This window comes from Cetorhinus maximus, chromosome 17, assembly GCF_964194155.1.
Source record: "Cetorhinus maximus chromosome 17, sCetMax3.hap1.1, whole genome shotgun sequence".
Classification (NCBI taxonomy): Eukaryota; Metazoa; Chordata; class Chondrichthyes; order Lamniformes; family Cetorhinidae; genus Cetorhinus; species Cetorhinus maximus.
Genome location: NC_135895.1, coordinates 57,168,915 through 57,185,029, shown reverse-complemented (window position 1 = coordinate 57,185,029; position 16,115 = coordinate 57,168,915). Strand labels below are relative to the sequence as shown.

The 16,115-nt window shown below is 38.8% G+C and overlaps 1 protein-coding gene across 1 annotated transcript in view; it reads right to left on the bottom strand.

The window, feature by feature from the left end:
- Window positions 1-16,115, bottom strand: part of ankrd13c (ankyrin repeat domain 13C) — a 99,212-nt gene that overhangs the window by 38,703 nt on the left and 44,394 nt on the right. The window contains exons 3-6 of the mRNA XM_078561256.1: window positions 11,025-11,129; window positions 9,613-9,698; window positions 1,271-1,316; window positions 1,073-1,139 (exon numbers count right to left, since the gene is read on the bottom strand). Of these exons, the coding sequence (XP_078417382.1) occupies window positions 1,073-1,139; window positions 1,271-1,316; window positions 9,613-9,698; window positions 11,025-11,129 (304 nt within the window). The remainder of the gene's footprint in view (window positions 1-1,072; window positions 1,140-1,270; window positions 1,317-9,612; window positions 9,699-11,024; window positions 11,130-16,115) is intronic.

Genomic DNA, 16,115 nt, shown 5'->3' with positions numbered 1-16,115 from the left:
CTTGCTGTACCTGCATACTAACCTTTTGTGATTCATGCACTAGGACACCCAGATCCCTCTGAATCTCAGAGCTCTGCAATCTCTGACCATTTATATAATAAGCTTTTTTTTTTAAATTCTTCCTGCCAAAATGAACAATTTCACATTTGCCTACATTATACTCCATTTGCTGGATCTTTGCCCACTCACTTAACATATCTATGTCACTTTGTAGCCTCCCTATGTCCTCTTAACAATTTACTTTCCTACCTATCTTTGTGTCATCGGCAAATTTACCAACCATTCCTTCGGTCCCTTCATCCAAGTCATTTATATAAAAAGTTGAGGCCCCAGCACTGATCCTTGTGGCACACCACTCGTTACACCCTGCCAGCCAGAAAAAGACCCATTTATGCCAACTCTACTTCCTGTTAGCTGTTATCTTCTATCCATGCCAATATGTTACTCCCTGCACCATGAACTTTTATTTTCTGTTTATAACCTTTGATGTGGCACTTTATCAAATGCCTGCTGGAAATCTAAGTAACGTACATCCACCAGTTCTCCTTTATCAACAACACATGTAAATCCTTCAAAGAACTCTCCAATAAATTGGTTAAACATGATTTCCCTTTTACAAAACTATGTTGATGCTGCCTGATTACCTTGAATTTTTCCAAGTGCACTACTATAACATCTTGAATAATAGCTTCTAACATTTTCCCTATGACAGATGTTAGGCTAACTGGCATATAGTTTCCTGCTCTGTCTCCTTCCCTTTTTGAATAAAGGAGTTATATTTGCTATTTTCCAATCTAATGGAACCTTTCTCAAATCTAGGGAATTTTGGAAAATTAAAACCAGTGCATCAACTATCTCACTAGTCACTTCTTTCAAGACCTCAGGGCGAAGTCCATCTGGACCTGGGGATTTGTCAGCTCGTAGCCCCAGTATGCAACACCCAAATCCCAAGAATGCATATATAAAAAAAACTCATGAATAATTTTGTATCCAAAAGTATGAATGTGCTCTCTAGCAGTGATCAATTTAAGCACCTTGTTCTTTAAGAAATTAGAATATGAAATTAACTTACCTGATGTTTATACCTTGTTTGTAAATTTTACAAGCATCTGAAGGCAGGATTCTGGAAAGTAAAGGCACTGTAATAGAGAAGGGAAAAAAACAATGGTGAATCTAGCTTGGTTACCATACACACTTAAATTTCATACTTAAAAGTTCTATAACAATTGCTTGGAAAAAAAGTCAAAAGAATATGACAATCAACACTTACCCCAGCTTTGGAAATCCCAGTGAAGCTCTAAATAAAAATCCCCTAGCTAAAAAATAAAACAAAGATATAAACCCCTAAGTAACAGACTAATTCAGCTTAATTAATCATTCATTTCTGAGCACTAAAAATTTACAATGGCAACAGATAACCTTTTATTTCAATTTACTTGCCTGAGAATTGAGCTATAACATTAAATATTTTAAATCAATGATCTTCAAATTATTGCAATTTGCAATATTCACACACAGCTTGGGAAAGGGCTAGAAGAACCAGAATCAACCATGTTTAGCATGAGTGATGCAAGTAAGTGTACTAAACAGTGGGGAAACTTCAAAAGGATACAGATTGACCGGTGGAATGAGCAGACGAGTGACAGAAGAAATTCAATGCAGAAAACTTGAGATAATACCCTTTGTTCAGAAGAAGGCAACATAAGTTAAATGGTACATTTTTAAGGAAGTTGCAAGAAGAGATCTGAGGAATGTTTGTGCACAAATCTTTGAAGGTTAACAGGTTAACAAAGCATCCTAGATTTTTTAAATAGGGGCAGAGAGTAGAAAAGCCAGGAAGTTATGCTAAACCTACATAAAACACTTGTCTGCCACAGCTGAAGTGCCGTGGTGGCCCGCTTGCTTCATTGTACAAACATGATAAAATGTTGCAGAGGCAAACAGGGTAGGAAGTGAATTCTGGGCACCAAATTTTAAAAATGTGAAAAACTCGGAGGGTTAAACAGAATTTACTAGAGTGGTTCCAAGGATCAGGGTTTTCAGTAACATGGATAGATTGAGCTTCTCCTGAGAACAGAAACAATTAAGTGGAAATTTGATAATGTTGTTTAAAATCTTGAAGGGTTTAAATAGAGTAAATAAAAGAAACGCCATTTCCAATGGCTGAATGGTCAAAACCAGATTTAAAGGGCATTGGCAGAAGGACTAGAGTGACAGGAAGAGAAACTTTAAGCATCAAATGCCTTCAATACCTCTAGACTCGACTATTCCAACACATTCCTGGTTGGTCCCCACAATCTACCACCTGTAAACCTGAGGACAGCTGAAACACTGCTGCCGAAGTACCATTCTCCTTCACCTGTGTGCTTGCTGACCTACATTGGCTCCTGGTGAAGCAATGTGTTTTTAAAATTCTCATCCCTGTTTTCAAATCACTCCATGGCTTTGCCCCTCCTTATCTCTGCAATCTCCTCCAACCTGACAATCCTCAGATACCTGCGCTCCTCTAATTCTGATCTTTTCCTAATAATAAATTGCTCCATCATTGGTGGTACTGCCTTAAGTTGCATAGACCCAAGGTCTGAAATTTGCTCCTTACACCTTCCTTCCTCTCTACTATGCTTTCCTCCTTTAAGACACTTCTTAAAACCTACCTTTTTGACCAAGCTTTTGGTCATCTGACCTAATAATCTCTTTATGCGGTTCAGTATCATACTTTGTTTTATAATGCTCCTGTTAAGTGCCTTGGGACTTCACATTACGTTAAGATGCTATATAAATACAAGTTGCTTTTGTTGCCGAGATTGATTTGGTACACACCGCCTAATAATGTGATGGAATAGCTTCCTTCTGTACTGTATTGTTTAATGATACTATAGTAGCTACAATGGTTCTTGCCAACTGCATACAGCCAATATCAATCACACCAAATTTCAGCACAGACACATATTTGTCTGTTTGAGTATTAGGATTCTACCCTCCATTTTTTGCCTTTAGAACTGTTGCGGTGGCCCGCTTGCTTTATTGTACAAACATAATAAAATGTTGCAGAGGCAAACAGGTTAGGAAGTGAAACAGGAGAATGAGAGATGGAAAAGAAAAGAGAAGTTGAAAAAGAATTGGAGACTGACTTTCTAAAACATTCCACATGAATAGCTGCTCGTTAAGCTTAAAGTGACAAGGATTATAGATAAATCTGGATATGGATAAGGAGCTGCATAAAAGGAATATTAAGTAGCAGGATGGAAAACAGAAAAGGAAAAACATTTGTCCTTAACAGGCTGCAAGAGTATTTTGATAGGGTCAGCTTAAAGAAAATAGGAACCACAACTTTAAATGAGCCAGTAAAATGTTAGGTAGCAGAAAGGCAATTGTTCACTAGACTCTGAGCATGAGGAGCAATAAATGATTACACATGAAATGTTTTTCCATTCAACACACTCAGATGTTTAAACATGACTCTTCAAAACTAGGCAAAGCCTCATTTATAATTGGCCAACATTAATACTATTAAACTCACTTAAGCCACTCATTTTAATCTACATTCCAGCACCTGGTCCATCGCCTTGCAGGTTACAGCACTTCAGGTGCCAATCCAGGTGCCTTTTAAATGAGTTGAACGTTTCAGCCCCAACCACCAATTTAGACAGCGAATTCCAGACGCCCACCACCCTCTGGGTGATAATGTTTTTCACAATGTCCCCTCTAATCCGTTAACGAATCACCTTAAATCTATGCCCCCTGTAACTGACCCCTCAGCTGGGGAAACACGGGCAGAATCTTCAGCTCGCCGAGGCGTAAAATGACACGGGCTGACATCGGGCGTGCGTCACCACGTGTCATTTAGATTTTCAGTCTAGCGGGCGCACAACCGACTCTGCTGCGTGCCGCCGGACTGTCAAACGCCTATTAAGGCCATTTAAAAAGCCACTTAAGCAATTACCTGGGCTGCCCGTCCAACCTTAAGGTTGGCGGGCGGGTGAAGAGCCCAGGCGGCCTTCACATTTTTCATGGAACCTCATCCACGAGCGGGATGAGGTTTCATGAATGATTTTACATTTTCACAAAAATTTTTATTAAAATTAATGTACATGTCCTAGCTCATGTGACAGTTTTTTTTTGCGCATGAGCGAAAGAGCGCGCTCCCGACTCAGGTAACACCCCCACCCTGCACAGGGACCACACAACACTCCCGGGTGTGCGTCACGCTGGGCGGGCCTTAATTGGCCACCCACGTAAAAACGTGTCGCAGACCCCATCGGGGGCGCCAATTTGGTCCACTCCTGCACCGCCTGCCCGACAGGCGGAAAATTCTGCCCCAGGTCTTTCCTATCTACCCTAGGCTTCTGTTCTAGGAAAACAACCCTAGCCTAACCAAACTTTCTTCATATCTGCAACTTTCAAGACCTGGGAAAATTTTTGCAAATCTCCTCTGTACTCTCTCCAGAGCAACTATGTCCTTCCTGTAATGTGGTGACCAGAACTGTACACAAAATTGCCAGCTGTGGCCTAACCAGTGTTTTATACAGTTCCTGCATTACATCCCTGTTTTTGTATTCAATACCTTATCCAATAAAGGAAAGCATTCCATATGCTTTCTTTACCACCTTACCCACCTGTCCTGCCACCTTCAGGGACCGGAGGAAATGCACTCCAAGGACTCTCATTTCCTCAGCCCCTCTCAATATCCTCCCATTTATCAAGTATTCCACTGCTTTGTTTGCCCTCCCCAAATGCATTATCTCTCAATTCTCTGGATTGAATTCCAGATTTTGTAACATTACAATATTCACTTCTCCCAAAGAAACTTTTGTATTGAACTGTTCTGTGATATTAGGTATACATTCTCACGATTTTTGACTTTTTCACTGTTATTTTCATTTTAATATTAAATTGAGGCATTTGATCTCAATTCCTGAACAAGTAGTTCGCTTGCTTTAATACATTTTTGTGCTCAAGGTGAGGGTTGTCAGTGTTCAGAAATGGAACACACACACTTTGGCTTCAAGTCACCTCAGGCCAGTGTTACGATTGCCAAGGTTTTATAAGATGGTTAAGTTTTAAAGCTCCTCTTTCAAAGGTAAAATGGAGCATGCACCCTCCGACTAGGTCTGCCCGGTGATAAGCCAATGTGACCTGGTTGCCATGGAGATAGAGTCCAAATGAAACCCAAGTTCCAATTTTAACACGAACACAAAAGGGAAGCTGCTGGCTTGGTTTTGTGTAGATTTACAGACTCTCAGATTTATTGATTCAGAGATCCTAGACAGAGTGAAAGATACTGCTGAGTGAAGACAGGAAAACAGCAGTGGTCATGGTCAGCAGGGGAACAGGCTTTTCTCTGTTAGCTACCAAGCAGAATGCTGATGGGAGCTCATCTGTGGTTGGAAAGACAGAGCCTGCAGAAATTCGAGGATACTAGAAGATTCACCCTGACATGTCCAGGAGAAGGAATTACTGGAATGGGCCTTGCTGCTGGAAGTCAGTTCAAGGATTCTCAGAAGGCTGAGGCAAACTACTTTTGGCAGGCACTAAACGTTACGACTCAAGTGGAACTGGGAGAAACTGAGCCTGTTGAAAGTTGAGAGTAAATCAGGACTGGCTCCTCTTAAAAACTACAATTCTGCAGAGTGTGGGGTATAGCATATAAATGTGGTGTAGGCTTATCAGTCCTGTCAAGAAACAAATAAGGAATACCTGTTGTATTAGTTGTCTACTAAGTGATGTTTCGATGTTAACTTATTTGGCACAGTAAAAGTCTTAAAACTTAAAGGAATTGCACACGATTCCAAGTCGGTCACTGGGAATTCAAGTCATCAGTCTCTACAGGAATCATAACACCAGTTACTGCCAAAGTCACATTTCAAGAACACCTCCTCCTCTGTTGCAACGTTAGACTTTAATCTGATTTTCAGAGGAACATTATGTTCTGCAGACTAAATTTGACAAATTCATATCGTATAGTAAACAATACTTTTCAAATAATAATTTGCATAGGTGCTTAAAATGGATTCTCTGGTAAATGATGAAGGGTGAAAATTACATACTTGTTAAAAGTGTTTGGTTAAACCTTACTTTATTTTTAATTGTTTCTTCTTGGGATGTGAGCGTCGAGAAGCAAGTGGTGAGCCACCTTCTTGAACCGCTGCACTCCATTTCATGTAGATACACTCTCAATGCTGTTGTTAGGAAGGGAATTCCGGGATTTGGACCCAGCAATGGTGAAGGAATGGCAATATAGTTTCAAGTCAGAATGGTATGGGGCTTGGAGGGGAACTTGCAGGTGGTGGTGTTCCCATGCATTAATTGCCCTTTTCTGTCTAGGTGGTAAAGATTGCAAGTTTGGAAGGTGCTGTCGAAGGTGCCTTGGCAGTTTCTGCAGTGCATCTGGTATATGGTACAAACTTCTGCCACTGTACGCTGGTGGTGGAGGGAATAAATGTTTAAGGTGGGGATGGGGTGCTGATCAAGCAGTCAGCTTTGCTTTGGGATGGTTCTGAGCTCCTTGTGTGTTGTTGGAGTTGGTATCCATGCAAATGGAGAGTATTTTAACACACTCATGGCCTGTACCTTGTAGATAGTGGAAAGACTTTGGGGAGTCAGGTAGTGCGTTATTCGCTGCAGAATTCCCAGCCTCGTACCATTGACCAGAAACTTAACTGGACCAGCCGTAAAAATACTGTGGCTACAAAGAGAAGTTAAGTCCCAGGAAGTTGGTGGGGGTTCAGTGACGGTAATGCCATTGGATGCCAATGGGAGATGGTTAAATAGTCACATGTTGGAGAAGGGAATTGCACTTATATGATACAATGTAATTTGCCTTTACATGCTCAAACCCGAATGTAGTCTATGCTTATAAAACATGGACTTTTTCCAATAAAGATGGTCTACTAGAATGTAAATAGCAATATAACGCTGCAAGGCTAATGCTAAGTGTGTAAATTTAAAGGCTTTTGAATAGGATTGGCCATCAGATTATTAAATGTCCATTCACGAAACTATTAACTGATGTTCATTGGAGGTAACCAATTAGGATTAACCTCAACCAAATCAAAGGACTGGAAAAAGAAAATATTCTATGGCATCAGGCATAGCAATGTGTCTTCTTCAATAAAGATTCTATCCTATTATTTCAGATTTTCCTTAAAATTTTACCATTTCCAGATGCCTAGAGTGTACCTTCTTTGGGAACATGTTCAAAATTATAAAATTTAATGTATTTGGATAATTACTATACTTATAGTACCAGTTTTCTATCGATTTGTTTTTGTTATTTCATATTAATAGTTCATAAAAGGCTCACAAAAAGTCTCCAAGACTACTCAAGAAATAAATATTTAGTTTGCTATGGATGTATTCAGTAAGATTCAATGCTGTGAATATCAAGTTCATAATTCATATTTTAGAATATAGTTTTAGTTTAGAAATTAAAGTTTTAACTGTAGAAAGTAGGGCATCTGATTAAGCAACTCTGATGTAAATGCAACTCAAACAAGTCTGGGTTTATTACGCTTAAAAGCTAACCTATGTTTGTCTTGCAAGGTCAGAGTTGATAGGGAAAAAAACTTGAACAATGAATGATCCATCTCCAAGTTTGTAATGGAGCCAGGGTGTCTGGAGGAAGAGATGTAAAACTCCATTTGCAAAATAAACGATTCGTCTGGGCTACAGAATCAAAGAGCCGAGTTGAAGGTTAAATAATTTGCTCGTATTTCTGTTTGAACCATCCTAAAGCATGCCACATTGCCAGGCAGATAGTGATTCAGGGTGGAGCATTGTGGGGGGGGTGGGGTGTGTGTGTGTGTGTTTGTGTGCATGCGCGCGCTTGCCGACAGGCAGTTCAGTTTGGGTTTTATAAGGGAAAAGCAGTTGGGTGGTATTTCCTAGCTTGCAGCTAGTGGAAAGATCTACAATGGTTCTCAGAGATCCTTGTGGCAGAAAGCAGTCTGCTTGACTAGTTAGCTTGGAAAGAGATGTACAGAAGCTGTGGGGAAAAAACTGTCTATGCATATCCAAAGTCAGGATAAGCGGCTGAAGAATCCACAGTCGTGAGGTTTTTAAAGAAAACTGGAGGATCGCTTTGTCAAAAGCTAATGGAAGGATCCCCATGAAAAATATATATCTTTGGGAATAGCTGGAATACTAAAGAGAATTAAAGTAAATTCTGGAGGGCATATCTTTTGGGTTGGTCTCAGGAAAAGTGAATGAACCTGTAAGATTTTCTAAGATAAGGGAACTCTTGGGGTAAGGGGGAGTAAAAAGTAGAACTAAATTTATGGCATTATAAGCAATAGTGTTAAGCTAATAGTGTGTGCTTTGTTCACTTTCTCTTTACAATAAATTCTGTTTCTGTTTTAAAAAAGTGAAATCTTGTTATGTATTTCTGTCAGTTAATTGTTGGGTTTGGATTTCTTCTTTAAACATTAACAGTCCCTAACAGGATCATAACAGCATTTTCAAAATTAAAGTGCAAAGTTGCACTGATTTAGTAAATTGTGAAGTATGGATTTAAACTAATTATATTCTTTAACCATTCTCACCAATTATTAAAATCTGGTTGAGGTACTATTAAAAATACTAAGTACTAAACACAGGATTCACACAATAGAGGGCATTTCAATCTACTAGAAAGAAATGTCAAAGATATATTATATATATTTTCAATGCTTCCATCCTTCCTTCCCCCAGGCAGCTGTAGACAATTTGGAGCTGCATTTTAAGTTTAAATTTATTCTTTAATTGGTTTAGTTCACGAGATAAAGAACATTGCATTGTCGATTGATGGGTTTGGTGTTACTAAATTTCTGGTAACAGTTATATAATTGTGTGCAGGTGGCATACTGGCTAGATTCTTTGGCATTAGGAAGGAGGGGAAACTGGAATAAATCTTGTTACATAAGTGTCATTTTTTAAAAAGTGGATTATTTGTGGTGATTCACAATTTAATTAACAAAACAAAGTCAACATCACTATACAGTTTATAGACATCCTTTAAACAGCTAAAAAAAAATTAAAACCAAGAACAGCTATAGGCTTTAAATTTTCCAACAGTTCCAGTCCTCACGGCAATGAAGTTTGCACAATAAATGACGTTGAAAGACAGAAGCTGACAAAGAACTACGTACAAGAGAAAAAACAAAAAAGGTAAACGTTTGTTACGCAACTTTTGCTACAAGCCATTTATTTTTTTCCCCTTCTATGGTCTCACTGCATCATACGCCATCTACTACAAATCACGAGCCCAAATGAACCACTGGGATATGCAAGAGTAGGCTAGGATGACCCCCTTCATCTTCACTCCCTTCTTCTTCGTGGGAAAGTTACTTCTGCTTACTCTTCCCCAAGACAGCAGTACCAAGCCCTGGAGCTCAGTGTGGAATCAGAAACACAAATGCCCAAGCCAACATTTAAGTCTCCATTTAATCTCAAAGATTTTACCATATTTCAGGTAATGTTATTTACAAAGTATCACGATGAGCAAAGTTAACTGATCCCTTAGCTCAATTATTACAATTAGACATGTATTTAACAGGAGTAACACTGCAAAAATATTTTGACCTAGCAAATTCAAATTAGCCCTGGCTTTAAAAAAGCACAAAATTTCAAGCTTACCTCCTTCAGAGCTTTTAGTAATCGAGGTCGCTTTTCTTCTACATTTTCTCTTGATTGCTGTTTAAGTTTTCGCAACAAAGCTGTGACTAAACACAACACAAAAAAATCTTGATTACTCAAAATTAAACTTTTCAGAAGCTTTCTGCTTCAGTTCCCTCTGCTATAATTTTGTAACATTGCAGATATAGAGAATTGATATAGTACCCAGCATTTACACCAGGCTTGTTCTCACTCACTCTCACCAAGTAAATGCAGAGAGAAACCAGCTTGTGATTGGACAAGCAGCTTTACAGCATCTTTCAAGGCCAAGTCTGTTGTATCTCCACAATGTTTGGTAGGCTGGACAGAGAGTCACGTTCCTACACCGCATGGACTGCAGCAGTTCAAGAAGGCAGCTCACGACCACCTTCTCAAGAGCAACTAGCGGTGGGCAATAAATGCTGGCCCAGCAGCGAAGCCCACATCCCCTGAATGAATTTTTTAAAATTCTGGGCCTTAGGCTGTCTGATTTACACCATCCATGTTTATCTCAAACAACCATCAACAATCGCCATTTATCACCCTCCAGGCACTAATTACAAAGGTGCCATTTAAACCACATTAAAGGCCAACTGGCCAGTTAAAGCAGTTATTTGTATTTCACCAAAGTTCAATTCCTTTAAGCAACCCAACCACCTTCAGTCACTGATGGTCTGCAGTTGCTACTTAGATAGTGAAACTGATTCAATTGTTGCATCCTATTGCACCAGGTCAAAATCCCTTAACCAATTGCTTGTGAATTGCAGGCAACTTTGTCTCCAGCATTTTCTTGTAAGCTGGGCAGTAGCTATTTTAAAGTGAATACAAACTTCCCCAAAGAATAGTTGGACTGAATATTCCTTCGATTCAACACAAACTTGCACCTAAAGTGCCAACTTGCTAATCAAAAAAACTGGTATAATGGCTTCTTCATATTGAATATAGAATCTGACAGAACTACTCTGGTTCGTCCAGGAGCTAAACTCAATCCTCTTTAGGCAACTACAACTGTTTGACACAAACCCATTTTTCAAGGGTAGGGCAATGAGAAATGAAGGATGAAGATTCCCTCAGTGGGAGACAAATTTACTCAGTGCACTAAATATCAGTGGCTTTACTCGGAGAATGGACTGGTAAACACACAATTACGCTGGCTAACGCATATAGCGGGCAAATTAAATTGACATCAACACATCCACTATATGCGATGGGGACTGTATATCGATAGATGCTCTCCAAAAGATGGCTCTCTTTCTGTAGACACAGACTACACCAAAGCTGTTATAAAATTAAACTGGGAGTAGAGTCTTGACTGAAGAAGTGCGGACAAGATATATAATAATGCAACTTGGTTTATTTCAAATTTTAACTGAAACGAAAGTAGATTGCCTTACTCATTTGTCGGTCTCCATAGCTGATGGCTTCTGCCAGCGGGCTCCATCCCTGAGCATTTTTCACCTTTACTAAAGCATTGTGAGCTAGAAGCAAATGGGCACACTCTGCAATGAAAAAAATGAATAAATGAAGTACATTGAGTTGAGTCAAATAACTATAATGCACAATTAAGTTTGGATAACCAGCTCCAACTTCATTTCAATGGCAAAAATTTAACAGCAGTCTTGTTACATTGAGTTAATACAAAATGAATCACCAGCAAGTGGATTTTACTCATCTCAGCTTGTTCAAATGAGTAACATATGTTTCATCATTACTTAGCAATTATGAAGTATCAGTGAGAGTGTCTATGGTGCAGTGTCTATAAAAATGCAGGAGCTAAAGGGAAATGAGAATTAGCACTCAAGTTGGGAACTTCAATTGAAAGTTTAGTTGGTAAAGACAGTGCAAAACTGCCATAAAGATGAGGAAAAACTCAGATTCAAATCTCCAAGTTAACTCTCAGCTGGGATGGAAACAAATCTACATGTCACAATTGACTCCATTACACCTGGATCAGGAAATCAATCAGAATTCACATGCCTGTATGATTGGACTAGGCAGAGATGCCTTCATAGTTGAGTACTTGGGCAGCACTGACTTTTTTGCACCTACACAAAGAACATCTCCATGGGCAAGTTGGAATGGTATTACTCCCCCCCACTATCTTCCTTGAAGATGCAGGAAGGAAGAAAGCTAGAAGGAATAAAAATAAAATGCAGGCCTAAGTGCAAAACAAAATACAAAAATGTAGAAAAGACGACTGAATTTCTTTGCATTTTTGTTAACATTCCAAAAGAGCTCCCATGGCATTTAAGTCTAAGGATAAACTTAATAAAAAACTGAACTTCACACCATTTAAAAATCACACATTGCGAGATTCTACTAGTAAAGTTGAGCCATGTTTAAATGTGACACTTCCTTCTAAAGGTACAGTCTACTGGCAGAGCAAACAGAGCAAGGTCAACCAACTTAAATTGCTGTTTAGCTGGGCATGATTTCCAGCTCCAGCACGAAATCACAACCTTCTGTTTTTTTCTCTGTATACTTTGAAGTACGAGGTCTGAGAAGCAAATGGTTAAAAATGACAATCATGCAAACCATAACACTGAAGTAAAAAGGACATGAACTTTTTGCTTTTCATCTTGGTACAATTGCAATTTTTTTTTTTTAAAAACAACACTCCGTATTACCCTCCATGAGTTTTAATCAATCACTCCTTTCACCACACAAAATGCAGGGAATTTCAAGCAAGATCTAATATCTATTCATGCAAGTGGAGAATAAGACTACGATCAGGTACTGGAACATATCACTAACCAAATCACTGGGCAGTTCATCAAAAAAATACTCTCGTCATCGTCGTGGACCAGCTTTATTAGATATAATTTCACCAGCAAACCATTCTCTAAAGCCACAATCTAGAACAACTTGGTTATATGCTTTCTTCTTCATATGAAACGCCCTTAAACAAGTATCTTATTAAAAAAATTACATATAAATTACTCAACTATCCAAAGGTTTTAAAATTTAAATTTTTGAAAGAGCTTATTTGGAATGTCTGTAAAGAAAGCCTATTGTTTATTTTTTTAAAAACAGACTAACTTTATATCAATTGTAGTATATCCAAAACAACCAAAAATAAAACTTGCACTTTTAAGTGACTTCCAAGTTTTCAGACATCCCAAACAGCTTTACAATCGATGAAATACTGTTGCTATGCAATCACTCTGGTTATGTAGTTGAAATCTGCACAAAACGTAACCTCACAAATAAAAGTGAGATGCATAATCAGTTAATTTGTTTCAGTGGTGTTAGTTTAAAACCAAGTATTGGCTAGGACACAGAACTTCTCTGCACTTTCAGTAATGCCACATTTTCAATAATGTCATATTTGCATACACCTGAACAGAAGACAGAACCTTGGTCTAAAATCTCATCTGAAAGCTTCAACAATGCAACACTTACTCAATTTTGCACTAAGAATTAGCCCAGGTTATATGCTCGAGTCCTTGAGTGCTAAGAGTGATCAGAGCGACCGCCTAACAGAAATGCCAAGTGACAAATGAGCACAATCTGGGTTGGAAGTGAAGCAATTAAGCAACTGCCAGAAAGTGCACAACCCACTAGATTATTGCTGAGCAAGTCCTCATGTGAAAAGCAAACTGTGTAATTGTCAACTACTTAAAACTTAATCCCTCAAACCCACAAAGCCCCTTCTTGTGATACTCTTTTCGAGTTATCAACAGTCACAGATTGCAACTCTTTTGAGTACAATCACAGTTCTTGGTTTCCGGGAGTGGGACATGAACCCACAACCCTCTGATTCAAAGGCGAGGGTGCTATGAATTGAAACTGAGCTGGCAAAATTAGTTGGCTGCATAACTTTGAAAAAAAGAAATCACTTTGCTGGTTTGTGTTTGGTTGCTGGTGCTTACATTTTAAAAAAATTTCCGTCAATGGCCCAATTTGACTTCAGACTTACACAGGCAGATTTTTCTAACCCCACAGACCTGAGAGAGAGTTAGAGAATAGTTCAGTGTGTGCAAAATCAGATTGTATTTAAATGAGGGAATCTTCCAAGATGTCAAAATATCTTTGCATCAACTAAGTGACAAATGGTCAATTTGACCTATGCATCAACCAACTGCAGACAGATATTTTGAAGTTGAAACCAGCCCATCCTGCATATCAGACACTTACAACACTGGGATACAGGAGGTGGCGGCAGGTTGGATTCAAAATTGGCTCAGTGACAGGAAATAAAGGGCAATGGTCGATGGATGTTTCTGCGAATGGAAAAAGGTTTCCAGTGGTGTAGGCTCAGTGTTCTGGCCATTGCTATTTGTTATATATATTAATGATTCAGACTTAAACGTGGGAGGCATAATTGGGAAATTTGCAGATGACACAAAAATTGGCCGAATAGTTGATAATGACAGCTGTTGACTCCAGAATGATATCAATGGTTTGGTTGAGTGGGTGAATAAGTGGCAAATGGAATTCAATCCAGGAAAGTGTGGAGGTAATACAATGGGGAGGGCAAACAAGGGAACACTCAATAAACAGGAAATTAGTGAGGGGGGCTGAGAAAGTGAGGAACCTTGGAGTGCATGCCCACAGGTCCTTGAAGGTGGCAGGACAGGTGGATAAGGTGGTAAAGAAAGCATATGGAATGCTTTCCTTTATTCGGCGAGGTACTGAATACAAAAGCAGGGATGCAACGATGGAATTGTATAACACGTTGGTTAGGCCACAGCTGGAACTTTGTGTACGGTTCTGGTCATCACATTACAGAAGGACATAGTTGCTCTGGAGAAAGTGCAGAGGAGATTTGCAAGAATGTTGCCAGGGCTTGAAAATTGTAGCTATGAGGCGAGATTGGATAGGCTAGGGTTGTTTTCCTTAGAACAGAGGAGGCCAAGGGGTGACCTAATTGAGGTGTATAAAATTATGAGGGGCCTAGATAGGGTAGACAGGAAAGAATCGCTTCCCTTAGCTGAGGGATCAGTTACCAGGGGGCATGGAATTAAGGTGATTGGTTGAAAGATTAGAGGGGACGCAAGGGAAAACTTTTTCGCCCAGAGGGTGGTGGGCTTCTGGAATTTGCTGCCTAAATTGGTGGTTGAGGTGGAAATGCTCAACTCATTTAAAAAGGTACCTGGAGCTGCACCTGAAGTGCTATAACCTGCAAGGCTATGGACCAGGTACTGGAAAGTAGAGTTAAAAATGAATGGCTAGCTCCTTTCTTCTCTTTTTGGCTAGTGCGTAACATAGTGGGCAGAATGGCCTCTTTCTGCACCATAACGTTTCTATGGTTCTATTGCAAATTTAGCACCACAAAGTTTGCATTGCACATATACACTTCACAATCATGCAGCTAGTAAATACATTTATAGCAAAAGTTTAAACTAAACTTATTAAATGGTAATGTTTAAAAACACAATTTTACAATTGATGTTTCATATTTATTAGCAGCTAAATCAAAAACCAAAAATTATTATACACGCGGAGGCTGGTAACGCAGCAAATTTAGAGAATTCACAATTTTTCAGAATTCAGTTTGTAACATCATTTAGGCAAAAGATAATCAATTTTCAAATTTCTAAACATTTTCCTGGTTCTTCCATTTCATACATTTACAATGAAGATTTTGAAAAACTTAACGATGGTGACATACTGGAGAAACATTTATTAAAAACACAAAAATCAGCAATTCTATTGTACATAAAACTTGAGCTGTTGTATGCTATTAAAAAGTGAAGTAATTTGCACTGAAGGTTTTGATCTTGGAATATAATGCCAAGTGGTTTTCCAGTAACCACAATATAGTGAGGAGAGATTTTGGAAGGGTCAGTTCTAAGCAGTAACTACAATTTCATAAGCAACATTGACACATGGAGGAAGCTCAAGTGGAGTATAAATACAGGCATAGATCAGTCGGGTCTCAGGGCCTGGTTTTGTACTGTAGATACTTTGCAATTCTATATAAAAATTCCGAGAAGCTTGGCCAATGACAAATTGCACACAGGTCTTCTGCTCATTCCTTCAGTTATTTAAAGTTATTTTGTCTGCTTTACTTTGACCAAAATGAAGACCATGACGCTGTCTATTTTGCTAGTGTCCTCCACACTTTTAAGTCAACATACATATAGTGTAAGATTCAAAATTGGATGGTGGGGCAGGTCGTAGGGTGCGTGGTGTAAGAGAAAGCATAAATAAAAAACATTAAAAAAAAATCAGAAACAACATCCATTCTACATGGTCAATGGTAAAATAGCCCTTTCAATGCTATCAAAATGCAACCTTGAACTATTTCTGTTGGTAAGATCAGTTTCAGAATTTGGTATAAAATAGATGACCAAAGAAATCCAACTGGTCATTATTACTTTTGAAGACCCATTGAGGTGGGTGGAGAACAGAGGGGGCTGTGTGAAATTTATAGAGTATTAATAATTTCACATTTAATGTCAGCTTGTGTGTAAAACAATCACCATTTTTTTTAACAAGATTATTACAGAAGGAACCAAAGAAAAAGCAATACTGAAAGT